This window comes from Ischnura elegans, chromosome 7 (genome assembly GCF_921293095.1).
Source record: "Ischnura elegans chromosome 7, ioIscEleg1.1, whole genome shotgun sequence".
Lineage (NCBI taxonomy): Eukaryota > Metazoa > Arthropoda > Insecta > Odonata > Coenagrionidae > Ischnura > Ischnura elegans.
The window spans coordinates 63,910,617-63,928,889 of NC_060252.1; the positions used below are offsets into that span (position 1 = coordinate 63,910,617).

The 18,273-nt window shown below is 36.6% G+C and overlaps 1 protein-coding gene across 3 annotated transcripts; it reads right to left on the reverse strand.

Annotated features, from left to right (window-relative positions):
- Window positions 1-1,856: 1,856 nt before the first annotated feature.
- On the reverse strand, window positions 1,857-18,244 carry LOC124161869. 3 transcript variants are annotated; one of them, XM_046538095.1, is made up of 8 exons: window positions 18,048-18,244; window positions 17,220-17,298; window positions 11,336-11,502; window positions 10,111-10,298; window positions 7,908-8,190; window positions 6,269-6,414; window positions 5,543-5,630; window positions 1,857-2,197 (listed from the first exon to the last, which is right to left on the reverse strand). In XM_046538095.1, exons 2-8 carry the CDS (start codon window positions 17,266-17,268, stop codon window positions 2,165-2,167), a joined length of 954 nt encoding a protein of 317 aa, XP_046394051.1. In that variant the 5' UTR covers window positions 17,269-17,298; window positions 18,048-18,244; the 3' UTR covers window positions 1,857-2,164. The 3 variants fall into 3 exon arrangements, with proteins under 3 accessions (XP_046394051.1, XP_046394052.1, XP_046394053.1); XM_046538096.1 differs by lacking the exon at window positions 18,048-18,244 and adding an exon at window positions 17,496-17,991; XM_046538097.1 differs by lacking the exon at window positions 18,048-18,244 and adding an exon at window positions 17,380-17,431.
- Window positions 18,245-18,273: the final 29 nt, after the last annotated feature.

Consider the following 18,273-nt stretch of genomic DNA (forward strand, 5'->3'; position numbering starts at 1 on the left):
GAAACTTTTGTAGATCTCTTTTTCATCATTTCCCACATTTTGAGACCACGAATTTTTAAATCAGATCATTCTGAAAAAATAAGTACCAGCCTAATGTAATTTGTACTACATATATGATCCTCTGACTGATCTTATCCTCGGACTGATCTTATCAAAGGTTGAATTTCTCCAAGTCTTTAGAGACATTGCTGTTTTTTTATCTTGGTCCATCGGTAATGAAGAATGATGAGGTGTGACGAGAAAGGGGTTACGACATGAAACAAACCTCGGTAGAGTCTCATATCAACAAGAGCACTAAGATATGATGGAAGCACCTTTATGTCACAGAATAAACCCAAATTCAGTTAATTACATTAGTAGAATAGTTATAGGCACCCTCGTAAAAATGTTGGTCCTTCAGCAGATAATTTGAGGATGCTACTACCCTATGGCCTGTATAAAAAATGCGATTAATTGACGATCAGCTATGAATAAAAGGTGCTACAATTTACACAATTAACTTTGCATAACGTGTTGTATGAGATAAGTGGTATTTATTTGAGGATTTTGGAGATTTATTAATTAATATGTCTCCAAATCACTTGGTGGCAATGGAAAAAGATTGAGATAATATAAGAAGCATCTCCCGAGGTTGATGAATTTCTGGATTTTCGTGATCAGCGAAGTGAAATTGCTTAAATACGATTGATAATTCGATGCTGAACCATTACGATGTCCTTCTTTATATGAAATTTTAGATTCAATCATATTATCTGCTCATGATACCAGGACCACCCGAGGCCATCGTGCAGGCAATAGGAAATGCATTTTGGGTAGAAAGAACCCGTTATCTGTCGCCACCATCTTGAAATTTTTGTCACTTTGTTGTTCTCTGAATTCGTGCTTTGTGTTCATCGTGATGCTTTTCTCCTTTTTGAGTGGTTGAGGGATGGTTATCGTTTATAGCCTTACGACATTGGATGACCAGGATTTATATTCAGGGTTTACTCCCCTAGAAAGACGGATAAAGAGCACTCTCTGCCCTGTGACTGTGAGGCACACTTATTGTCAGTCTGACAGTTCAGTCAAACCTACCCAGCAAGGGAAGCCCAAGCAGAGGCTACGCTACTGCTGGTATAGCCCTTGATATCATTACCACCCATAATCCTCCCCACCTGGCACTGAAGTGCATTTGAATGGTGCCTCATGGGAGGTGAAAGTTTCTCATAAAATAATTAAAAAATAATTTTAGAACTCAAATTTATAATTCAACTAAGACGAAGAAAATAAATCGCCCTGCCTTGGACTAAAGTCCCACGCTTAAATTTTACACATAAAAGACTACATATTCAAAACCAATAGTGTGGTGCACTACAATGTGGTTCCATTTACATTTGAGAGTGAAGTAAAATAAATTTAAAACTATATATTTTAAATTTGAATTGCATTATTGTAATGAATATTTACAGAGAAAGGCTTTGATAATGTTAATGAAATTGATGCGCATCATGTTTTTGGTTTTGAATTTAATTTTGATTGGCAAGATTTTGCACGGAAGGACAAGAAAATGACCATAAAAGCGCATTAATTAGATTACATGTAAATGCAAATAAATGACAAATTTCAGAATGAATTACACTTTGTCTACTTTTCTTTCCTTTTTTTAAGATTTAAAAACAACTTTCCTGAGATACTCAAAGAAATTCCCTTTTTCTTTCCAGATTTTTTTCGGTAGATTCTAATACCCATGTTTTTCTCCCTGATTTCCAAGACAACAACCACCCTAGGTTACCATGAAACTTGGTATTAATCCGCACCTGAGTCATCACCTTATTTCAAGCAATTATAAGATTGCAAAAAATTGAAACACTATGGGATAAAAGTGCATTATGTATTTTATTTCCATAAAGAGTATAGAGTAATATGAATGAAAACATAAACACTGACCTGACATAAAATAACATACACAGGATGAATATACATAAATGCTACCTGACACTACATCAGCCACCATAATTTCTCGATTATTTTCATTCTCTTGATTATTCCATTTTCTGCAGTAGTTAAAGGTGCTGATTGTTCATTCTTCAGCAAAATAACTTTAAAAAATCTAAATAAAGCCAATATGTCTAGGCTCTTCTGAGATATCTCCAAAGAACAAATTTTTTTATTGCTGACAGTGCTTCTAAAGGGATTTATTCCTTTTTGCCTTAGATTTCTGGAAAATAGAGAATACATGAAACAAGGAAAAATCTGGAGATTTTAAATCACCATTAATAAAATAATTAATCCCATTTCCTATAATAAAATGGAAGATGTGCTCCATGATCACAGATACACGTCCCGCAGCAGTTGCAACCTCAGCAACTTGTACGAGACGTGACTAACATCGGGAGACCAAGTACCTTGCTCCACCTTTTTCAATGCCATATTTTTTATGGCATTCGGAATGGCGAACACATCTCTGAACTGATAGTGGTTCCATGGAATGGGCCTTATAGTTTGGCTGTAATTAATTAATTTCTGAGCAGTATTTTTAACAAGCGTTTTATAATCCCAAAATAACACCATCCCTTCAGCAGGGTCTGTTGGTCTAGTGGTAAACACTACCAGCTCTCACAGGGGGACTTGGGTTAGATACTTAATCACAACAGTATATTTTTTAGTCATTTTGACCATACGGCGACAAGTTTTTCACTAATATTAATTGTAGGAAGCATAGACATGAGAAAAATTTTTTATCATCATAGCAGCTTTTAGGTATTTAACCCTTTTGCTGCTTCAATAGATTTTTCATCGGTTCCATTATTTTGCCTATTATCCAGAAAAAAATTAATTGAATCATTCATTTGATGTTGCTGAATGTCGCCGCACGAATGGACGTAGTTCCACTAGAATTTCGAGCAGATGACAGCACCTACGACTGAAGGGAGGGTTTTTCGAAAACCTAGATATTTACCCGCATGTCGTGTTGAAAGGAAAAGTTTTTTGAAAGTCGTGGAATATCCCCGCATGTCGCAGGCAATAACCATAATGTTTTTTGCGAGTATTCCCGCTTGTAGCAGCGAAAGGGTTAATCGGTGTCATTTCGAGCGCGGAGATATGAGGACTACACTAGCAAGGTTTGGTGTGCGCTAAAATGTTAATTTTTTATACTGCTTATATTGATCAACTTCTAGATTAAATATAAAAACCACTTCTTTTGAGAGCACATGTCCTTAAAAGGCCCGCGGCGAGCAGCAATATGCCTACAGATATAATAAATCACACGACAAAACAAATATAAATTACCATATCTCTCCCACACTTGTAAATCACATTATTCCAAAGTTAAATTCAAGCACCTACATACTAAAAGAGCTATTCTGAAATATTAATTCAATAAACAAATAGGATGGAATAAAAGTTGATTATTTAAAATCAACAATTACGCCAAATGTGTCTTGTGCTCGCCACTTCCCAAAATCTTCCGCAGCCCTCAAGCATAATAACAAGAGGATCACCTACAAATGTAGGTAATTTCTTCAAAAAAAAAAAAAGCCACTGTTATTGCCCACAGTTCATTTTTCCGCATGTTCTTGAGGATGGTAGCAAGTGCAGTCTTTACATTTCCGCATTCGAAATGACACTGCTTTAAATACCTAAACACCGTTGTGATGATAAAAATTTTTTCTCTTGCCTACGCTTGTAGCAAGTAACATTAGGGAAAAACTTGTCGCCGTTTGATCAAAATGAAAACTACAAAATATACTTTCATGACAAAGTATCAAACCCTGGCCCCCCATGTGAGAGCCTGATGTGCTTAGACCAACAGATCCTGCTGAAGGAATGGCGCTTAGCAACATAGCCGTTATAGCAGAAACCGAGACGGATTTGAAAAATATTCTGGTTAATATGGGTAGGGTAATGGGTAGATATCAACTGAAAATAAGCATGAAGAAAACCAAGATCTTAGTATGCAGCAGAAGAGAAGAAGTCAAGACTAACATTAAAATAGGGAAGCAAAATTGATAGAGGTTGATGAATTCGGTTATTTGGGAAGCAAGATAACTAGTGACGGGAGAAGTAAGAAAGAAATTATCAGCAGAATAGCCCAGGCGAAGAGAGCATTCCACCAAAAGAGAGACCTGCGTACAGCGGGAAACTTAAATATGGAAGTAAAGAAACAATTCATAAGAACCTAAATTTGGAGTATGCTCCTATACGGAAGTGAAGCATGGACAATGACCGCATGACCGAAGCGGAGAAAGCAAGGATAGAGGTCTATCGAAATGTGGTGCTACAGAAGAATGATGAAAATCAAATGGATCGACCGAGTTAGTAACGAGGAAGTCCTAAGAAGAGTAGGAGAGAAGAGAAGCCTCATGAAAACCTTAATAAATAGACGGAACAACCTTATAGGCCACATCTTGAGACATGATGGCCTGATGAAGACGATCGTCCAGGGACAAGTGGATGGCAAGAACGGAAAAGGAAGACCTCGAACAAAATATATGGAAAAAGTAAAGAGAGATGAGAAAGAGAAGAAATACGTAGGTGTGAAAAGATTAGCTGATAGGAGAATTGAGTGGAGAGCTGCGTCAAACCAATCCTAGGATTGTTGACCAGTGATGATGATAATGCTTGTTAAAAATACTGCTCAGAAATTAATTACAGCCAAACTAAGACCAATTCAATGGAACCACTATCAGTTCAGAGATGTGTTCGCCATTCCGTATGCCATAGAAAATACGACATTGAAAAAGGTGGAGCAAGGTACGTGGTCTCCCCTTGTAAGTGGCATGGTGCCTGAAAGTGTAGTTTCCGACCTGCGTAGTGGTTTTGAAGCATTCCTGCAAACAACTATTCTGTATCTCTGATCACGCAGCCACTGTTGCATGGTTTCGAAACAAGGTCTTATATGGAGCAGTAATAATATGAGTGCAACCATGTTATCGCCACTAAAATGATCGCGGACTGGCGAAGAAAGCTCTCAATGAATCCGGCAAGCACTCTAAAATAACTAAATAACTGCATAAATAATAATAATGATTTAATGTTTCTTTTACATATTTTTTGACCATTATAAGACATTAAAGTGAAAGTTTGGTTTAACCATATGTTTTCCAATTATTTGTGCCGTCTCTCCCCATCATTAGCCCAGATAAGTTGGCCACCCAGAAACATAAGAATACGCCATCTTGACTAGCACAGCATAGAACTCAGAGGTTAGAGGCATGGGTTAATTTGTAGCCCTATTCTGGCATCTACTTGGCATTTATTCAAAGTGGCTGCAAATGTCTCTCAGTCCCATACAGCACGAACGGTCGCAAACTGGCATATAGGCCGTGATTTACACGTGTTTTATCTCGTGTAAAAACCGTTATTACCCGAGTAAAGCATTGTGGTATACATGAAAAGCGTTCTCTGAACTTCTAACTTGTTCAGCAATATTAGTCACAGTGGAAAACAAATATATTCTCATTAAGAAAATTAAAAGCTTCATCAAGAATCTTATGAGACTAACATGAAATAGTAATTTAATTAATTAAACAGGTAGAATTGACCATGGCTGCCTACTTACCAAATCTGCAAGTTCTCCAATTGGCACAGCTGATAACACACTTTCATAAATCACGTCAAACATCTCTCGAGTAAATCCTTCCACAGAGCTGAAAGTATATAATATATATAGATGAATTGACACCAGTCAATGAAAGCTCACCTGACCATACCGAAGCAATAAATAAAATCATCAAGATACTCCCAGCAAGCATGCAGAGAAAATTATAAGAAATAAAAAATGAAAAGCACAGCTTCGCACTATCACAAATTTTAATAAGCAAAAAAATGTTATGCAACTCAGAAAATACTATGTATGTATTTTAAGAAGATATTTTTTAAATAATACAAATTTTTCTTATATTATTCCAATAACCTAAAATTCTATTATTTGGACCATAACAACACATTCAGTGCTGAGCATGTCAATTGATGTGGTCTACTGCAATGTCCAAACCACATCAATGGATGTGATCATTTTCCCCGTTCCAAAATCTATCTTGGTTGATTACCAATCAACTGTGAGTTTCAGTGAACTCACTGCTTTCACTTAGTTTAGCCCACTTCGAACAGAATTTTTTACTGCTTTAGAATCCAATATAGACTAAACAAAACCTGGACCCAATTTTGCAAGAGGTTTGGAATTTGCATCCTGCACAGAATTTAGGTTTAGCATTGCTTGATTAAGAAATTATCTCTCTTTGAACTAGAAAGGAGTAGGCATTCATTAAACAATACTACTTCTTACTCATCTTTTTCCTCTTCTTTCACTTCATGAAGATGTTGATAAAAAAGAGCTTCCTTAGGAAGATCATGAACTTTAAATGATAAGTTCACTACACGATGATTTGGTAAGCCAGCATGCCAGTTATAAAATGGGCAGTCACATTTTAGCTGAAATAATAAAAGTAATGATTAAACATCTGCAGAATCACCACTTGATATTACCTAGTTGATCTATGCAAACAAATCATTTCTTTAAGGATGTTGATTATTTCTGCAGCAAATATTTTTCTACATATACAGGGTGGAGAAAAATTGTGGAAATTGGAGGAAATTTTAACCCTGGATAGCTGATATAAGTAGGAACCAAAATTACAATAATAGTTAGGTCAAAAACATACCATTTTAAAACTAAAGAAACTTTGAGACAAGTGCTCCAATTGCAACCAGTTTGCCCTGTAGCTGGATGCTCTGAACAACTCATGACTCTGAATGCTTTGCCTGACGGAGATCATGATATATTCAAGGCATTCAACTACAATGCAAACTTGCATCTAATCATAGCGTTTGACACAAATTTTCTGTATTTTAAAGATGGAATGTTGTCATCTTAAACATCATTAGTATTTTTGGTTCCTGCTATAGCTTTAGCTATCGAGGGTTAAAGTTTAGAGAGACAATTTTTCCACCCTGTATTCATGAGTTGATTCTCCCCAGAATTCATCAAGCAAGGTGGATAGTAATAAGCGCAGAGAAATTTTTAAACGTGCTTATTCATCTTTCACAATGGAGGTGTTCACATTATCTACCATTTCAAACATGAGAATAAAATTATCAAAAAACTCACACTGAAATGATTAATTTTTAGAATGGATAGTGAGAAAATAGATAATACTGATAAAAGGAGAAATTTAATTCATTCTTCTTCATCATAGTCCAAAGCCAGAGATTGTGGCTCATTTTTATTACTTTAATAAACATAAGAATACTGCTTGACAAAAATTTTTTACAAGTCCACATTTACAATTTTTTCCCAACTAATTGCCTTTATGTTAAAACCCTCTGAAAATATGATAAACCTACAAGACAATGCCAAGCCAATCACCTCTCGTGTCAAAAACAGCAGCAGCCATTCAGTGAGTGCTTGGTTTTTTAAGTATTATAATGTAGAAGATACAATAATAAGTGAAAAATTATAAAAATTCATAAGTGTACAAGATACCAAACTCAATGACCTTTAATTATAATACGGCGAATATCTACTCCTGGATATGTCCAGTGGTAGATAATCAATTAATTTCCATCACAACATACCCCCTGCCAAACACTTCTTTAAGGCCCAAGCCACGGTGTGCTTGCAGGGTAATATATAGATAATATTGATAAGGAATTCTGATTTGTTTTTCATAGAATAAAATATAAGAGAAGGATCACAGCAACAATTACTTTGAACTGCAATTAAGTTATTTATAAAGCATGTACTTCATATCATTTCACTTTATGCCACCGAATATCAATCCTGTCATAATTCATAACTTTTTTCTTGCAAATAAGTTATCACAGGCAATAAAATTATGAATTGTAATAATTTATTTAGATGAATATCCCCACAATTGAATGACGAAATAATATATACTATCATCCTAATTTTTTTAGTAAATTACCTTATACTTCCTAAGAAAAGACAGTTTCTTTAAGTTGTTGAAGGCATCTCTTTGAAAAATCTTCATACACTCACAGCAAATCACTTCAGCTTCATCCTTAGCTTTTGATTCATTAATCCAAAATGCTTCACCATTTTCAATGGGTAATGAACCACAAATTCCACATTTTTTGAGTAGGTCTTCCTTTTTGTCTGGAGGTTTAACATTAATCATCCTCCTTCCAAACTTTCGATAATACTTCAAATGATGAATAAAGTCATCCTTTAAATTGTACGTGCCCAGTCTACCTGAATAAGATTAGCACTGATATTTCACTTAGCAAAGGGTTGATGGTCATATAGTACATACTTCAGAATGTAAACTTTTTGAAATTATTTCAAATTCAATCACAGATAAAAGGTGCAAAAATTGTCTTCTAATGCAAGATTTGATAATAAATTATGTATTTTTTTACTACTTCGTAAATGATTTCAATGGAATGTAAGATAAAAAACAACCAAACCAGCCAACACACATCCTCCTGTTTTGAATACATTATTGTGCAAGAATCAGAGAGAGCTGAAAGCTTTTGATGTACATTGCCACAATGCCATTTAAGGTCTCACCGAACAGTTTTCTCTCTCTCCTATTTCAATCTTCTAGATGCCTCATACTCTGCTTCATGCCAAGACAAAATTGGCACAAAACACTTGGTCTATGCCAGTGGTTCCCAACCTTTTTTTCCTCCAATACCCCCAGTGGCGCCGACTCCATGGGGCCTGAGGGGGCCCGAGCCCCCCCAAAAATTCATTGTGGGTGTGAGAAAAAAATGTGTCAGGCTTGTTGATTTTCCCCGGAGTGTTCGGATATCGAGATTCGAGTTATCAGGGTTCTAATGCTGATCATATGACTCTTCTAAAATGCTTAAAAAACTTAAAACTCACTTCTTATAAAATATCCCGGGGCAATATCCCCGGTTTGGGCCCCCCCAATATTTTTTGTAATCCTGAATACCCCCCTGTCTGAAACTAATATTGTACCCCCAAAAATGCAACGTGTACACTTTATTACATAATTTCACCATGAGTAGGGGACACTTTTATTTATAAATAATTGTAAAAATAAAAACTTTGTCTTAAATACCCCACAGAATATGCATACATATTTCCTAGATAAGAGATATATACATATAGAGTTCCTAACATCCGCCATTATCGATTATTTTCGACTGGTTATAAACATTCAGCTAAAAATTTTCCAAAGCACATAGTTTAGCATTACATTAGAGGCTAGGAAGTATGGCTGCTAATAACTGGATGGCGCATGTTCAAATGCTCATCTGCCAGCACACTCTTAAACCAAACTTAACCCTATGTGATTCTCATGCCCTGAGAGGCCAGACTCTCACAAGCTTCTGAGTTTTAATTAATGACACAGACAGGCTGACACTAAAGGAGAACCATTCGAAACAAAGGAAAACATATTGCATAAGAAAAATTGATCAGAGAAATATAGGCATGTTATTTTGATTATACACCTATCAATGTATACATACTTATCATTATAGTTAAAAGGATTGACTGTTGTCAACTGTTTTGATCCCAATTTGATATTTAAGCCCCAGAAGAAGAGACTAAGGGAATTTAATATATCTAGTTTGACCTCACAAACAAAAAATGCCATCTCTTAATCACTAATATAGCTTGAAATGAATACACACCAAGGGTGAAATGCACAATCAAAAATTCGAATGACTTGACAAGGACTCAAACCAGCCGAATTTGAGATACGTGTTGTTAGAACTTTGCCATCGATATATGTAGTAGCAGTTACCGTGAGGCGAGTCTAATGGTTTGCACCCCTCCACAAGTACTGTGTATATAGCGACTATACTGTGTGTACACAGAATAAACACAATTATACATAAATGTAGTAGCAGTGACGGTGATGCGAGTCCAATGTCTTTTACCCATCTACAAAATTGCTCGACGCGACATAAGAAGTTTTCACTTCAATAAGTCTCGTCTTGACCGCCGAGGTAGGAGGGTGGTTGAGTGTCTTGCACAGCCCTAATTTTGGGGGTAACCCACATCAAGACTTTAACTTGGGCCATTTCATAGTCTTTACGTTTACCTCCAAAATCCATTAATATTGACATCTATAGATAGTTTGAATGACTATCGGTTTACAATAAAATTGGACATGAGATTGGAAACATTTTTACCCAGGCACACTCATTCCTTTAGATGGCAGATTTCGGGGTGTTTTAATGTTGAATGGAACATTTGCATTTGATGCAGGTTTTTTAAGAGGCTGCACATCATAACTTCCAGGTCCTGGGCCATCTTTTACAATTCTTCTGAAGCGAGGAGCCAGGGGCCCAAAAGTTTTAGGGCCAGGCTTAGCCCACACCTGAAATGCACATTTGACTCATCAACACTTACAATAACATGATCTTTTAAAATCATAAAGCATGCCATGCCAAAATCAATATTTTTGTGATAACTAATTATAGTTATCAATTCAAACAATAGATTGTCTCCTCTGTGAGAAAATCCACTTTAAAAGTGCCCTTAGTAATAGCAGGCATTTGAATTTAATTCAGAATTGGCATAAAATGGAAATATAATTGGAAAAATGAGTAAGGTCATAACCTCATCATTATTATCTTGAGACACAAGTAGATAAGAAACCTCAACCTTTTCCCAGTACTGCTCTAGCAACCCATCCACATCTACCACTGTAGCATTTCTCAAATAGTATTTTCAAAGAAGTAGCTGAATTGGTGGGAGAAAATTTTACAAATTGGATTGCGTACAGATGAAAAGTTCACATAGGAGGGAAAAAATATTGCCTAGCCCAGTAGTGGATAGCGCTTAAAGCTAATACTGAATGCAATACATTATACACAGGTATCCGAGTGATCGTAAGCATAAAATATTCTTGAAGGAATTTGCAATGCTGTGATACCTATACCCCTCACCAGTGGCGCAGCGAGGGGGGGGTTTGGGGGTTAAACCCCCCCCCCCCCCCCCAGAGCTCAGAGAAATATTTAAATTTGATCCATCTTACTAAATTGGAATGATATTACTATCATAATTGTGTAAGGATTAATAAAATATCCCTTAGAAAGCCGTAAAACTCACCATTTTGAACCATTTATCTTAAAACTCCGCAATTTATTGATCTCGCACCTACCGCTTATCCTGGTGGGTATTCTATACCGCCACACACCCCGGTATTAGTTGCACCTAAACCCCCCCAGCCTTAATCCTGGCTGCACCCCTGCCCCTCACTTGTCAGCAAAAGTAAGCAATCATATTACCCCCTTCCTTCATCACTGGATGCTTACATTAACCTTGAATATCCCCAAATATTCATATATTTTTTATCATTTAAAATTAGTATGAAAAGAATCTTTAACATCAATTTTTTTTAGTGATTCAAACCTTGTCCACAGAGTATGAAGCTGGTGATATATTAGGAAAAAGTTCCAGCTGGTAATGGATAGATGATCTATTGTGCTTGGCACTCAGCAGAGATGTATCTCGAACCTGGGTAGTTCCAAATAGTATCTTTTGTTTACCTCTTGGCTGTACCAGGTACTCATAGTCCACTGCAAAAAAGTCAAGAGAAACATGGAATTCAAGAAAAGTTCTTGCTGGAAAAAGACAATAATACCCCCTCCCCCTATGTTAGGACTCGCACCACTCTGATAAATCTATTCCAATTTGTGCAATTCCAATGTCCTTTTTAACATTTTACAGATAACTCAACCTCATAATTGTCCAAAAATTCCATGTTCCCATGTTAATAAATGATTTATTCTTCTCCATCTTCTGAGTCTTTTTCTCTTCCTTGCTTCATGTTGAGGTTTTCACAACATTGTCTTCAAAATCCCAAGAATTTTATCAATGTCTCATCTGCTTGTATTACTCAATTTAAAATTGTCCAGCCTTCCTCTGCAACTTTCAAAATCTAATGTTAAACAACGTTTCCTCTAAATGTAAGTATGTACTTCATTCGCTAACGCCTGAATCACTCAATCATTTTCTCCATCCCTCAGAGTGATAGTTCCACAGATAGCTTTTCAAGGACCAAAAATGTGATTGCTAGACCCATTATTCTGTCATCAATTATGCATCATATTTTAATAGTTTACAAAGAAGTATTCTAAAATTCACCACCAACACTTTCACTGTTGTTAAAGCATTCTGTAACCTGCCAGCAGTACCATGCAGCAACCAATGAAGTCGCTGAATTGATGACATTTTCTGTTACTGAAGCTACTGCAGCCCCAGAGCAACAGTAAAAGCGCCAATTTTGGGAAATTTAATAACGTAAGGGATTCAGTAGGTGATTTATCTTTATTGTGCATTAAAATGGCAGCTATACTTACGAACATTAATGTGTTCTGAAAGGATTTTTGCACTAACAAGACAAGAAAAGATATGGATCCAAACAAGCATTTTCAGCCACAAATGTTAATTACATCATTGGCATATTTAGGAACAAATAGACAACAATTATTCTAGCAACATACAAAAATAATATTTTTTAGTCATCGGCTTTAAATTCAACTTGAATCATATTTTCGTTTATCTGATTACATTCCATTATACACTCCTCAAAAATTAAATTTGGTAACTTCTCCTATGACGAGATTAAGGTATATTAGATAATAGATATACTTTTCATGATCACTATAATTTATTTCCTTTTGCTGGATTTAATAGCTCTTTTACTCTTAATTCCATCAATTCTGAGATGTATTCCAGTCTGCTTTATAGTCAGATGCATCATTAGTAGATTAGGTCGTTTATGGGAAATAGATTAGGGTGAAAGTTGATAAATAAAGAAAATTTTAGTATGCAGAATGAGGGTAGTATGAGGATGGGATGCTCTTGGAATAAGGGTCTTCCAGGAGTGAAGGAGGGGAGGTGTAACATGGGCTTTAAGGCCTGGTTGCACGATACATTAACACGTATAGGTTAATGTTTAATGTACGAATGCGAGAATGAACACCAAAATGCACCGTGCAACCACCCAACTTGTGCGAATGCATGCGCAGAAAATAGATGCTGTTCTAATTTGGTTCATAAATGTTCCGTTCCAGTCCACCAAAATCATCCATGCAAGCGTACCTTCACTGGTACGCATGAATGTAGTGTGTAACCACGCCTTTAGGGCCAGCTTTTAACCCTTTCGAGACGGCGGAGTTTTTGTCTGAGCATGACTGCTGTACTGAGCCCCAAGAGACTTCTTTCTCGTGGTACGGAGCATTTTTGGAGGACATTCGTTAAGATGGGTCCCGCAGAACCTTTTTCGACCCCTCCCCAATGGGACTCCGCATTATCTCGGACTTCGAGAATAGTTGTGCTCCCTCCTTTCCGGGTTTACGACCATACCTGCGGAATTGGTTCGCAGTTAATTTATGTATTGTTTACATGTATTTAGCACATGGATAATTGTTGCTTGCACATACATTGCTGACTTTCAATTGAATTCCTCATTCTTTTCTGAGCATTGTCAAATTTTAAACAAAGTTCTAAGGTCAATATTAACCCATTTTATGCAGCAACAATTTCCTCAAGATATCAACAAGAACTCAAGATACAAGTTAATACTTATCGTAGAATTTCGTTTAAAAATCATAAACGCAGCTCAAAAGACAAAGAATTCAATTCCTTGCTTATATTTCTTGAGAAAAGAATACATATTTGTTTCGAAAACTGACTGGATAAACAATTGCATGACCCTTACCGCTAAGAGGGGTAATAAAAGACGAGGGGTCAGGGTACCTGCTTCCGGATTCCAAGGGTAAAGCCTAAACCCCAGTGTTGGGTCCCGAAACAAAGACGTCGTACACCTGCGACCGTCATAAAAGGGAGAGAGGTAGAAAACGTATATATACAGCTTTCGTTCTCTTGGTCAGGAAAATTTCTGACGGCTTTTGTCTCCCGGGTCAAGAAACGTCCACACATATATTTACGTCTTTAGTAGGGAAAAGGTAAAAGGAAAAATAATTTTTGGCAACACTGCAATGCCCCCAGAATATTATACCATATGGTCAGTGGCGGATCCAGAATAGGGACAAGGGGGGGCTAAGTGGGGGTTAACCTACCAACAGTAGTGGGGGTCCGAAAAAATTGCAATTCTATCTAGGGTAAATAGGATGTCCAAGGGGGGACTACAACCCCCTTAGCTCCCCCACCCCCTATAGATCCGCCACTGCATATGGTGAATGAGTTTGGATTTTTGCATTAAATACTATGTTCTAGATGTTAAGAGAGATAAGATACCAGAAGTTCACAATGCACTTTAAAAGGGAGGACCACTCCAAGTTCTCATTCACATGTATGCCAAGAAACTTTACAATTGGGTACGGAAGAATCATTTATCTTGAGGAAGAGGCTGCATATGGGAGGATTCCTTTTATAGTGGAATTTAAGGTATGTGGATTTCTACCGGGTAATGGTAAGACAATATATGCAGCACCATTGTGTCATGTCAGATATAGAAGTATTGATCAATACAACAAGCTGAATTATGTCTTTTGATTCCAGCAAACTGCATATATTTACTGCATTCAGGATCAACTTACTACATGAAATTCAGCTAGGAAAATCATTTATGTAAATAATAAAACGTAGAGGACTAACATTGAGCCCTGTGTAACTCCCATAAGTAATGGGAGTAGTTTGGAAAGGATAGTTTTTGGGCCCTAGATGACATGGCACTACATAGTACAGTTCAACCTCGATATAACGACACCCCACGGTGCACTAATAAACACTCGCTATAGCGAATTGTCGCTTTACAAGAGGTGGAGCAAATAATAGCCAATATACCTGTTGCGAACAGATATACAGGAACAGGAGTGGTGCGGCGACAGATAAACATCTATCCGATAAACGTAAGCATAAATCCAGACAGAAGGCGATGTCTTTTTGCATCACTACATTTCTTTACTCAAATAACGACTAACTATTCAAACAATTTATAAGCGCCGCAGTGAATAAAATTCATGCAAAGCATTGTTTCGTCAATCATTATATTTATCGAACGACAGTTTACCACATAAATTTGAGACTGAGTACTCCATTAACTTCATTTCTAACAGATCGTTAGCAATTACAGAGGTTAAGGAGTCTTGATGAAAGTCTTCCGGCGGCGGGTCCTCGCTATGGCGAGAGCCAACACCGAAAGGGTCTCGTAAAAACGAATTTTTAACACGCTTATTATAGGGTCAATTGACGGTGCATCGGCTATCTCTCGTAATAGCGGGGGTGTCGCTGTAGCCCATACTCGCTTTAACGAGGTTCCACTGTATGTACTTCCCTTAAATGCTCCCGATTTTCTAGAAAAGATTTGATTCAGCTTCGAGTATTGCCATTTATGTACACCCATTCTATTTTGGAAATAGTAGCTTGTGGTTTACGATGTCAAAAGCTTTGCTCAAACAATAAAAAAATTATTATTGCTATAAATAGCTTTATAAATTCAATTTAATAATAATTTATTCGTCCAAAAGACATTGTAAAAAATAGAAGTATAAAATAAGTGTGAAGGACATGTCAAAAGAAAAAATGAGGCAATGAGGTGTAAGAAATAGGAAAAAAGGTGTTAGGAGTACATATAAGTTATAAGTGTTATAACTGAAGTATAGTTGTCACCGTTGATTTATTCTTTCTAAATACATTTAACAGCTTTTGGGAATCAAGAAACAGCATTAGGTGTACATAGAATAATTTTCCCAAAGTATATTTGAAATACTGGGGAGAACTGTTGAAGTTGAATGATGATTTTAAAAAAATCAGTTTGGGGACATTTTTTATGCATTGGGGTGACATGAGCCAAGTTTTGGTAAGAGTAAAGAGCCCATTATTAAAAGATGAATGAATCCCATCTGAAAGACAACTTTAAATGATTGGTGGTAGTGTCGCCACTGAGGTTGATTACATTGGGTTAAATTATTTTTTGATGCTTTGGTATTACATTTGATGACTTCAAAGGCTGATTTTATAGAGTTGGGGAACAAATCGGTGAAGTTTTCATTCATTTTTGGCAAATTTCTCTAACATACTGTTCAAGAATTTTAAGGGATTGCTTTGGTAGGTATTCATTCAACTAGGATCAATGAATTTTGATTGGAAGTGAAGTTCACGGCTCAGTGACTAAATCATCAGAATAAGACCTTTTTATTTACCTTTCCTCTGATATTTTACCTTTTTAACGAGAATAGAAGCATTGAAAATATATTATTTAAATTATATCTTCTTCATAGTAAGTATCAACTCATTTTTCAAGGGACAATGAGTGAGACAAAGTGTTGAATCATCATCGCCGTCCATCACTGGAGTCATTGTGGAAATTGATGGCATGAAACAATCATTTTTCCACTATCATTGAAGCAAACACTGATGCTATTTCTCAAAAGGGACGGAAAAAATGAGCTTCAGAGTAGAAGATTTAAGGGTCATCAAGATGAGGGTAAGGGCTACACCTAATAAAAAGAATGAGCTAGGAAAATACATATCAGAGTAAGACAGGCAGTTTAAGATAGACAAGAGCAGCTCTAAAGTGAGCTACTGACAGGTATGGAATACACACCCCCATATAAACAAGGCCCAAGGGTCCATGCCTGAAAGTCATCTTATGTCACAGAAGGAATGACCCAAGATGGGGGTACCTAGAGACCGCCCTTCCCTCCATATTAAGTGTAACTGAGAGGGTAGCTGCATAAACCATGTCAATTTTTCGTGGAAACTCCGGTCCTTAAAGATAAACTTCCTATATTCCATAAAATTTTTGTCGTCATCATGATATAATCACAATGAAGCTTTATAATGAAAGGAAAGGAATTATGGCCCACATCAATGATTAAGATGGTTACTGAAATAAAATTGTCTGTAGGTAGAATACAACAATTCTCTTATTTTAATAATTACGTCAAGAAAGGCATAAAAATGAATAAGTGTGCATCTACTAAACTACTCTCGTGTATCTACTATGCATTCCAAAGAGCATTCAAAATTGCAGAATGCTAGACTATCGATAGCACAAATGGTAATACATGGTTTCGACGATTTCAATATTTCAGGAGGGTTAGAATCAAAACAAAAAGGAAAACAGTATTTGACTCAGGGGAAACAAATGGCGATGTTAGTATGAATGAGCAAGCAGACAAATGAGGCACCTATCTTATTACCATTGAAGTGACCTTATAACTGTTCTGGATGACAAGTATACAATTTCAGAAGGTACATCCATCTAAATAATTAACAATAGAATAAAATAGATTATCAATGGAACTATTCAATTTTATCTCACACAGCACATCCTCGGCACATTTTCTATCCATGTCCTTCGGTATAGCCATTAGTACCCGACTTCTTCGCGATGATTTAATCTGTAGCGAAGGAAAGAGAAAGGATGTGAGAGCCAAATAATCACTGAGCTCGTCCCAGCAAAGCTAACATAAGCGTAATACTCAGTCAACAGCATCACTAAGGGAAAACTTATGATGAAAGCAAGAGCTATTTGGAGCATTGCCAATCGAAAAGACGGCAACTTGAGGGTAAGGCATACGAATTAGAATGTATTTACATTATCTTGTTCCAACAGACCGGCCAATTTCCATTTCACAATTAAGAAAGTGAGGTTGGTAGGTGATTAGGGCCACTTAAGGGAGTAGAGTCATAGAAGTGGAATGATGAAGTTCATTGTCAACCTCTACCGACGGTAAATGGTGGCATAAAAATGAATAGAAACGTGTATCTACTATGCAAGACGCATTCCAAGGGGCTGTCGTTTGATCGCATGCAAAATCAGGATAGCGAACCTGACTTCTACCTCAATCCTAAGTGGGCAATTAAATGGCCTAGTTACGACCATAAATAATGGATACTCATGACCGCTATTGAACTCCTTTCACTCTGTTTGAAATCTATTATCATTCGAATAGCGGCAAATCGAAGGTATACATTGAAAGGAAATATCATTCATACACGTTTGGGAAAAAAATCATGGGCATGCAGGAAATATTCAATCCAAGGGGACTCCTCAATCCTTTGGAATTCTAAGGACGGAAAAAAGAAATTAAATCACGCGCAAGATGAATTGTAAAGTGACGGTAAATAAACAGTAAGGGCGACTTACCGGAGAAAACCAAGTTATCCTAACATGTTAAGAAAACAGACCATAGGGATACATGACAAAACTCTCCACAACTTCGAAATTTAATCAAATTCATTTGAATAATTAACGCTACATAATATCATGTTTCTCAACTTCCTCAATCCACCAAAACTCGTAGCATCAACCGCCTTCCCCAAATTTTATATGATGGCAACCATGACGACCTAACTTCCGGGCAAAGTAAAAA